This window comes from Gobio gobio, assembly GCF_949357685.1.
Source record: "Gobio gobio genome assembly, chromosome: 25".
NCBI classification, from domain to species: domain Eukaryota; kingdom Metazoa; phylum Chordata; class Actinopteri; order Cypriniformes; family Gobionidae; genus Gobio; species Gobio gobio.
In genome coordinates this window covers 33075064-33085851 of record NC_137121.1, presented here as the reverse complement: position 1 = coordinate 33085851, position 10788 = coordinate 33075064, and the positions used below count along the sequence as shown (strand labels likewise).

The 10788-nt window shown below is 40.5% G+C and overlaps 1 protein-coding gene across 1 annotated transcript in view; it reads right to left on the bottom strand.

Moving 5' to 3' along the window:
* Positions 1-5849: 5849 nt before the first annotated feature.
* gas2a (growth arrest-specific 2a) overlaps positions 5850-10788 on the bottom strand; it is a 68049-nt gene continuing 63110 nt past the window's right edge. The window contains exon 8 of the mRNA XM_079809770.1: positions 5850-7429. Within this exon, the coding sequence (XP_079665896.1) occupies positions 7220-7429 (210 nt within the window). The 3' untranslated portion in view covers positions 5850-7219. The remainder of the gene's footprint in view (positions 7430-10788) is intronic.

Sequence of the window (10788 nt, the reverse complement as noted above, 5' to 3'; positions counted from 1 at the left end):
AGTAGGGTACATCTAGCCTGGTCCTACCAGACTCTCGTCCGTTTCATTTGTTCAGAGAGTCTGGCCACTCTCCGTTGACAAGCGTTAGCTTCCTTGAAGGCGGAAACTCTGCTGAAGTTTAAAACTATTGGATCTGCCCAGAGCCGCTCTGGATCTGCCGTTACCAATCGCTAACGTTTGGTCGTGACGTTTGTCATCTCAAACTAGCGCGCGACATCAACGTCATCGTTCTGAGCCACTCCCTCTGTTCGCTGATTGAACTGGTTAAAATTTGACCGGAGAAAACCAGAGAATATAGCGCAATCCCAGACGGAGAACTGAAGGAAAATGAAAATTGAGCGGAAGTACGTAGGAGGGCGGAGCCAGGCTAGGTTACAACGGGGCTAAAGGCTTCTTTGGCCCTGTCCCAAATGACACACTTCATGTGCACTTTTGGTCTTGTGGACTTGCAATGGCTGCCGTGTGTGTGTGTCCGTTAAGTCCACAAGACCGCAGGGTGTCCCATTGGTCATTTTAGGTCTCAGAAGGGGTCTCGCGAGCACCCCCTTTGAGGTCGATATGAGCCCTCGATGCGCACTTCTGCCCATCCCGCACTGGTGTGGGTTACACAGCGGACTTCTTGCCGGCGTTATGTCATGAAAGTACGCACTCAGAGGAAGACCGCAAGGGTTTAGGGTGCCATTTGGGACAGGGCCCATGATTTGATTTTCCTCTAAACCACTAGATGGCACAAAAACTTGCCTCAGCACTTTACAAAACATCCGCTTTTCAAGATGACCGTGGATATTTGTCTGATCCTTGACGGGATCGCAAGTTGATTTGACAGTAGTTTGCTCTAATATTTCATGTTTTTTTAAATGTTGCAAATAAGAATCACTAAAATGATTGACTATATTTTGAGATAACGGCCTTGTTAATGGTTTTCAGTTGTTCAAGGTAATTAAAGCAACAGTTTGAAGAATATGTAAAGTATGGTATTTGGGGTGTAAGGCATTCTTGTTGTCGGGGGGCAAAAGAAACAACATTTAACATGATAATAAATATCTGGCTGACTTTTACATTTGTTGACATGACATGGTTAGATTCATATGGTAAATATCATATATTAAAGGTGCACTATGTACAATTTTTTCAGTAAAATATCTAAAAACCCCTAGGCCAGTGTTATATATTTTGTTCAGTTGAGTACTTACAATATTCCAAATGTTTCCAACTATTTGTAAATCGAGAGAATTTGCTATTTTACCCAAGGAACCGGGACGTGTGAGGGCGTGGCCTGTCGATGACATCATATCTGCGTTCCCCTCGGTTTCTGGTTTTATTCTGCAGAAACGCTTTACTCTCACTGCAGTGTGAACAAGTGTCATAGCAGCCGCCGAGAGAACACACAGAGTAACGTCATCACATCATCAACACACTCAGAAGTGTCTAATATGATCAACAGAGCTGCGTTACCTCACACTCATGACCGCAAAAGAGGAAGTAGTGGCGGGATCGCGAGTCCCGCTGCTCACGAGTAAACGGATAAAAGTCCCGCTGCTCACGAGGCGTGTGTTGCGTTCATCTTATTAACACTCGCTCCTGCTCTGCTTCAGACTACAGTAACGTTAATAATCACATCCATCAACATGATTTCTGCCCGAGTCCTATCCCGATTCTTTCCCACCGGCTGTGAGGTGAAGACCACATGTCCCAAGATTCTGCGCTCAAACGTGCCGTCATCAAACTACGCCTTTGTTTTGAACAGGTGACCTCCAGCGGATGGAAAAGTTACATAGTGCACCTTTAAGTTGGGTGTCCACCGTAGAGATAATCACCATATTTATAATGAAACTATATTAATTATATCATAAAATATCATATATTGTTACAACTGTAAATCTATATTAAATTATTATGGGATCTCCTACAATGCTTTCAGAATCTTTACTTTTTAAAATAATTGGTTAATATGTTTTTTAAATGTATTTTTATATTAACAAAATGTTTTTTTTATTATTTAGCAAAATAAACAGAAAATAGTTCAAGCTTTGCTAAAGTGATTGTTTTGTATGTATTTACTTAGACATGATTTAAAAACACATTATTTGAGCAGAAATATTTGCCCCGTGTGTCTGTGGGGTAACAGGCCCGCCACCTCATGCATTTACAAGATTTTTATGATTTATTTTCACACAAAATCTGTTGCTCCATAAATGTTCAATACATTACAAGCATTTTTTCCCCCTCCAATCATAAACTGTGGGAGTAATGAAACCTTTGTCTTCAGGTGTGCCTTTAGCACTGTTGTGATGTTCTTAAAGGATTGGGGATGGTTTAGGGCTGATACTCATTGCGTGGCTCGCCCAGCTTAATTTGCGGTTCGCATGCAGTAAATAATACAGAGATCATGCAGTCAATACGTATATTTCTAGGTCCATGACACACGGCGGAGTGGCCAGTTTTGTCTGTCTTTCCCGCTCTTAACTCCGAATGTGCTCTTATAGATCAACACGTTCTCATGAAATGCGTATCTATGAGACGAATTGTATTTATCGTGCGATTTATACGCCTAAAGGACTTTTCACGTGCATATGATACGCATTGTCCACTAGGATTTGTGGGTTACGTGCCAGCATCATGAGCACAGACAGCACCAGAATCCAGTTCTCTTTTTTAACAAAATAACACAGAATTATGCCTACATGTCAGTTTTGTCGAGTATCCTCATTGGAAATGAGGAAATGGGACAGATCTTAAAGCGAAAGCAGCCATGCCGTCTAATGTCAATCACTCTCTTGAGAACTTTTGTAGCTTTAATAAAGGTTAATCTATATTTAATTCATAATTTATGCAGTGCAGACTGTTTGATAACTTCAAACCTGTTTGATTTCCTACCTGTTAGACAGGAAGGGCACAGGTAAACATGACGGGTTTATGTGGGGATTGTTTTTAGTAGAAGTTTGAAGCCTAATGAATGTTAAAAAGCTTACATTAAAAAAATATATTATGCCCGCTATCTATCTACCTTTATGTATGTATATACTTGTTAGCACAGGTCATTGTTTTATGAGTGGCGAAGTGTGTTGGGTGAAACACTTTGCTAGTGTTATGGAAAACATTTGAGACATTTATGAAGTGTGGTAGGCTATAGTTTTAGTGCATCTTGAATGTGAAATGATCTGCTGGTGAAGAGAACTGTGTGAAGAGTTTTGAAAAAGTGACATAAATATTGAGAAATGTGTCCTAGCAAAAATACCAAACTAACACACGCGCACACACACACACACACACACACAAAATTCAATGCATCGAAGTATTGCATCGCTCTTGTTTACCAGTAGAGGGCAGTGGCGCACTTCCGGATCAGAAACTGTTTTGGAAGCACAACTGCTGAAATAAAGATTGTGTGTTTGATCAAACAAACTCTTTATTATTGTTTGTAACTATTTGCTGCAAAACTGAACAATCTCTTGTACTCAAAGCTCTTGCGCTGCTACTGAAGATAACTCTCAGTGCTCTGCTCACTTTATTACTTAAACCTTGATTTTAAAAAGTGCTGCAGATTTGTTTGTTGCAAGTAGGGTTGCAGAATTCCGGGAATTTTCAAGGCTGGAAACTTTCCATGGGAATAAGCTGGGAATTGCAGGTTAGCCTATAACAGGGAACTTAAATGTAGTTGGGAATAACATGCACAGTTGATCAAAAATATTGCAATTTAACATAATAGTTTTCTATTTTAATATACTTTAAAATGTGATATATTCCTGTGATTCAAAGCTGAATTTTGAGCATCATTACTCCAGTCTTCAGTGTCACATGATCCTTTAGAAAGCAACACAATATTGACAATAACTCGTATCAAATCAGCATTAGAATGATTTCTACAGGATCATGTGACACTGAAATAAATAGCACATGCATAACTATAAAAATATATTTATTTTACATATTTACTAAATTAGAAGTAATTGGAAAATATATCAATATGAAAAAAAAAACCTAGCATGTCCGCTTATGACCAAACACAATGTTTATGTTTATGATACAGTTTATATAAATTTCCCCAAATTTCCAATTAAAGGGATAGTTCACCCAAAAATGAAAATTATCCCATGATTTACTTCCCCTCAAGCCATCCTAGGTGTGTATGACATTCTTCTTTCAGACGAACACAATCTGAGTTATATTAAAAAAAGTCCTGGCTCTTCCAAACTTCATAATGGAGGTGATCCAGAAAAACGGCATCCATCCATCATATAACCGCTCCACACGGCTCCGGGGGTTAATAAAGGCCTTCTGAAGCGAATCAATGGGTTTGTGTGAGAAAAATATCCATATTTAAAACTTTATAAAGTCAAATATCTAGCTTCCGCCATACCGCCTGTATTCAACTTATGCAGAGAGTGTAACGCCTCTCGCAGTTTAAAACGTTTACGGTACGGATCCACTTTTGCGGCACGACTGAAGCGTGGTGTTGAGACGCTTCCCCTCGTGTGTGTTGATGGCCATTCCTCAAGTTTACCTCTATGGCTGTGGTTTTGAGCCAGCGGGGAATGTTGTGTTTTATACCCGCGAGAGACTTCCCCCGGTCTCCATGTGCTCTACTTCTATTGGATAGTCACGTTCAACGGATTCATTTGCATAAAGATGGGCATCGGGCAGCTTTTTTGTCCACTCACTTTGCTCCGCACCGCTCCGTTATGAATGCCCGAGCCGAGCGGCCGTGCGCATTTACACTCTGAGAGTGAGATCCCACCGCTGTGCGCCGCTGCACTCATGGGACGGCTCAAAGTTCCTTGATCATTACGCAGGAATGAGAGAATAGTCCCTAGCCATATCAGTCTAGAAAATCACAACTTTTCATTTTCCGTCGGTCTTAGTACATGATGTAACCACACATCACAACATGTAAATAGGAAAATGTTGGCGTCATTTTGTCACTTATTGAGCAGTAGGCTAGCTGGAGCCATTTACCTCCAGTCTTTGTGCTAAGCTAGGCTAGTGGTGGGTGCGAGTTATGGCACGGAGATGAGACTCATCTAACTCTGGGATACGGTGAATAAGTTAAAGTTTCTTCAGTTAAAATAAACACACAGCTCACAATGTCCATTTTCGCAGTTGAAATCAAGTTATCATCTTCCGTACACCAGCGGAGGAGGTACTTTTCCCCACTTTTCTCAAATACTATTGGTCCAAAAGACATCAATCAAAGTGTGGACTGTCCAATGGGAATTCACCCAGGGAATGATCACACAAACATGCTTGTCTGGCTCTACAACGGAGGAGTGGTCGAATGGCGAAATGTGTACGGAACATGGTTAGTCTACGTTACTTATCCATTTCCTTGCGAGTGCCGTCGAGATTAATCTCTGGTGCCGTACACTTGCCGCGAGAGCTGTGGTTTGTTTTTGATCGATTTGTGTGTCGCATCACGTCTGGTGTGGACACTTTCTTCATTAGTTGAACACAGAAGGCGGTCTGATGGAAACAGTGTTGGGGAAAGTTACTTTGAGAAGTAATGCATTACAATAATGCGTTACTCCCTTAAAAAGTAACTAATTGAGTTACTTAGTTACTTTTTAAGAAAAGTAATGCGTTGCGTTACTTTTGCGTTACTTTTTCTCACCTGGGCAGGGCTTGTTTTTGTTTATAACAAAAAAGTAATATTTTTGTGCAACGGTAAAGACTTCTTCATACCAAAATTGAAATAATAAGCCCTAGGCTGAGGTAAAAATGCAAATTCACGCATTCTGGATAATGGTAGGATAGGAAAAAAAGTTTTACCAATAAAAAAAAAAAATCTAGTAATTTTCATCATCAAAGGTCAGCAGCAAGACATTGGTAAATTAAATATAAAGGTAGATTATGCATAAAAATAGTTGTTTTATTTAACATTTAATTATTGGAGGTTTGCATAGTACTCTGATTTAGCATTTGACTGATTTTATTCATTTTGAGGAGTACAGAATCTTTATTGTGCAAGTGAAATGAATAAATGCTCACATTTAGTCTAAAACTACAATAATCATGTTTACACACAACGTCTCCACACTTATTTTTCTCAACATGGGGGCAGGAGAGCTGTCGGTCAAATGAATGTGAAAAAGTAACGTGCGTTACTTTTTTGAAAATTTGAAAAGTAATGCGTTACTTTACTAGTTACTTGGAAAAAGTAACATTATTACGTAACTCAAGTTACTTGTAATGCGTTACCCCCAACGCTGGGTGGAAGCTAGATATTTGACTTTATAACATGTTAAACTTGGTTATTTTTCTTACTCAAACTTCGCTTCAGAAGGCCTTTATTAACCCCCAGAGCCGTGTGGAGCAGTTATATGATGGATGGATGCACTTTTTCTGGATCACTGCCATTATAAAGCCAGGATATTTTTTTTATATAACTCTGATTGTGTTCGTCTGAAAGAAGAATGTCATACACACCTAGGATGACTTGAGAGAGAGTAAATCATGGGATAATTTTCATTTTTGGATGAACCATCCCTTCCTTTTCCTGTCCGAAAATGTCCTGGAAAATGTCTGCCCCTTTGCAACCCTAATTGCAAGCTCACGCTATGAATCTGCCGTTCCACCTCATGTCAAAGAGACTGTACTGGATTACACTGAACTCATGTTTGAGTTTCCTCTTCTTCGAGGTTTAATGTGACGTGTGTTCCTCGGCCTTGCACTGCTGTGACGTGTCCAGTCTCCTCGTACAGAGCTGTCGCTCACTGGACGTCCAGAGAGAAAACACCACTTCAAAGTCTTGGTCATCTCCATCACATTTCGGCAAGAACAACAGCTGAACATTTTATGGCTTTATATTTAGCCACGTGATTGGCTGATTAGATTCTCCAAAAGAGCAAAGCCATCAAATACAAGAAATGCCAGAACATATATATCATGACATTGAAAGATGATAATAATACCCCAATAAAAAGAATCATTAATAGTGTTAGCAAACGAAGCTCTAAAAGGCATAGCCACCAGTGTAGAAGAGAATATTTGAATTCATCCAGCGATTTCATGTCAAGGTTATCACACAAAAGAAAAGAGAATGGTATACCAATAAAACAACCTTGCTTCTGTATTCCCGTTCCCTCAGTTACATTAGTTGTTCTCCTTTAAACACACGTTGGTTTTAGAAGCCCGTGGACGTTCTGGTGTCCTTGTGGCGTCTGCGACGGCTAGCCAGTGAGCTGTGCTTCAAAGTTACTGTAGAAGTCATTGTTTCATTTCTTTACTTCTTGCTTTTGTAGTGGGCCGCCACGACCAGGTAGCTGTCGGGCGCGAGGTCTTTGATGTTTGGGGATTTGCCAGAGATGGGCGAGATCTTGCCTTCCACGCGAGAGATCTGGAGCATGCGGCACGGGTCATGCTTTAGCAGGTAGCTCTCGAACGTCTCCCAGCCTCCGCCAACACGCACCATCACGTGCTTATTATGCAGCATCTGTGAAAACAGAGAAACAGATTTTAGAGATCCTAGGTTGGTTGGTTGACTTCACATCCAGGCAAATACGGCACTCTTTGCAAGTACGTGAAAGTAGACACATCCAAAATCAAGTAATATGCGCTGCGTAATATGCATGTAGACGCAACTCGTCCAAGTGTAAAAGCATCATCCCAAATGGAACCAAGCAGTTTGGAAGCCCTGTACTGTACAATCAACAATCATGGATATTTAAAGGAACACGCAGACTTTTTGGGACTTTATCTTATTCACCGTGTTCCCCTGAGTTAGATGAGTCCATACACACCATTCTTATCTCCGTGCCATAACTCTGTCTGACACACCCACTGCTAGCCTAGCTTAGCACAAAGACTGGAGGTAAATGGCTCCAGCTAGCCTACTGCTCAATAAGTGACTAAATAACGCCAACATTTTCCTATTTACATGTTGTGATGTGTATAGTTACATCGTGTACTAAGACCGACGGAAAATGAAAACGTGATTTTCTAGACCGATATGGCTAGGAACTATTCTCTCATTCCTGCGTAATGATCAAGGAGCTTTGAGCCGTCCCATGAGTGCAGCGGCGCAATGATATTACGCCTGAAAATTACGCTAGTCCCCAGCACTCTCTGTGTGAGCAGGTTGTCACGTTGGTTATGTTGACGGAAGTCAGCCTATTTTCAGGTCTTAGTACACGATGTAACTATACACATCACAATATGTAAATAGGAAAATGTTGGCGTTATTTTGTCACTTATTGAGCAGTAGGCTAGCTGGAGCCATTTACCTCCAGTCTTTATGCTAAGCTAGGCTAGCGGTGGGTGCGTCAGACAGAGTTATGGCACGTACGGAGATGAGAATGGTGTGTATGGACTCATCTAACTCTGTGGGATACGGTGAATAAGATAAAGTCACAAAAAGTCGGCGTGTTCCTTTAAGACAAGTCATTTCACTCGGCGGCCATCTTTGAAACGCCTCTCGGACATGCAAGTGCAGCTCCTATCTCTTTGAATGGGGAAACATGAAATTCTCCTAAAAACTGTTCGCCAAGCTTACGATTAAATTTCATATTTGAAATCACCAATGAAATCTGACAACAACTGTCTCATAAATGTAGTTTCTAAACGCTCAAATCATGATAAAACCCTGCATTTTTTAGCTAATGTGCAGTCCTAAGCGCGCGTCTCATAACACTGCCTGTTTCTATAGCAACCGGAGCTTCTAACGACAGCTGCAGGGCACCGTCTTCCTATATATAAAGTCTTCGGGATTACAAAGTAAGTTACCTGGTTGCCTTAAAATTTGGAGTTCATTGAAATAAAAATTTGAGTTGATACAATGAAGGAAATTGGTTTAATAAAAAGAAACTCAAAATATTATTGTATCTGAACCACATAAATAAATACAAATGATGTGATAAATCATGAAAATAGCACAATTTGGCATGTTTCACTGCATTATTACAAATAAAACACACAATTACGCTATATGGTTACAAAATCTTTTAATAATATTTGAATAAAGGGGGATATCAATTATCAAAAATGTTCGAAACTTGGTGACTTTATTGGTACTTGGTATATAACACCCAAAAAAATTGGGGACAGGATTGTAAAAGTCTAAGTGGTTGTAAAAAAGAAAAGTCACACTCAGGACCTTCGGGTCAAAAATGACCCCCATTAGAAATGAATGGGAAATTCGTTTTTTTGTGCATACAATCTACAAATCAGCCAGGATGCAGAAAAAAAGGTCTCAACAGTGAAGGGGTGAATCTCTAAAACATCAAGAGTGCAAAACAGACTGTAATAACAATCAATCTGAGCCTGATTCTCTCCAAATCTCTCCAAGCTCTAGACAGGGCCGCATATAAAGCCCAAACCCCCATCCCATAATAACAGTGAGTCACAGTCCCAATAAAAAGCCAATTCTGCTGTGATTCATCCCTCTATCACAGCCTCGTCCCAGCGGCCTTGAACACACACAGCCAAAGGAGCTTTCATAAAGGGCGAGAAACGACAAAACGCCACTCTATAATGCACTGTAACCCTCCCCTGTGGGACAAAGAGCCCAACGAGACACAGGCAAATGATTTGAACACTAAACAACAACAGCGAAATCTCACCGCGTGAGCCGCAGCTCATATGAACGCTGCAGGGAAATCATATTAAAGATTCATAAGGCTCTTAGCAGGCTGATGGAGGGACGCTCACAGGTCAGCCCCTCCAGATGGGCACTCGTGCGGCCCTCGGGCGCTGGAGCCACAAATATATTACCAATCACACTCTACAAGTCACCACATGACCTCCACACACACACACACACACACACACACACACACACACACACACACACACACACACACACACACACACACACACACACACACACACACACACACACACACTTATACTGCAGTTGAGGTCTGTGATGTTGAAGGTTACCTCAAAAACATCCCTCAATAGGGAACATACACAATCGATTTCTCTCAAGAGCACCACAGTTCAAGAGGCTAAAGGAAAAACACACACTGGAGTATTTAAATGTCTAATAACACACCGCTAAACCGTCTGAGGAGTGTTTCAACGGGAAAGGTCTTTCTGAGAGACCAACACAAAAGGAACGTGTCCTTGAGACGCATTCACAGGATTCGCTCATCTCACTGGGAAACCAACACGCAGAAGATTTGGGTTTTGGGTTTTTTGGGCCTTGGTTGCTGGGCAACACATTTCAAGGCAGTTTCTTTAGAAAATACTCAGAAAAGGATTTTAATATCTGTAATACAAGAAATGAGATGGATGTGTGTTTTTATTTTATTTTATAAACATTCAGTTACATTTATCTCCAGGAAACGGGGAAATTCTTTAGAGTTAAAGGGATAGTTCACCCAAAAATGAAAATTAGCCCATGATTTACTCCCCCTCAAATCATCCTATAGGTGTGTACTTTCTTCTTTCAGACGAACACAATCTGAGTTATATTAAAAAATGTCCTCGCTAATCTAAGCTTTATAATCTTTCCATCAATCCATCATAAAAGTGCATCCGTCCATCATAAAAGTGCATCTATCCATCATAAAAGAGCATCCATCCATCATAAAAGTGCATCCATCCATCATAAAAGTGCATCCATCCATCATAAAAGTGCATCTATCCATCATAAAAGTGCATCCTAAAAGTGCATCCATCCATCATCATCTATCCATCATAAAAGTGCATCTATCATCATAAAAGTGCATCTATCCATCATAAAAGAGCATCCATCCATCATAAAAGAGCATCTATCATCATAAAAGTGCATCCATCCATCATAAAAGTGCATCTATCCATCATAAAAGTGCATCCATCCATCATAAAAGT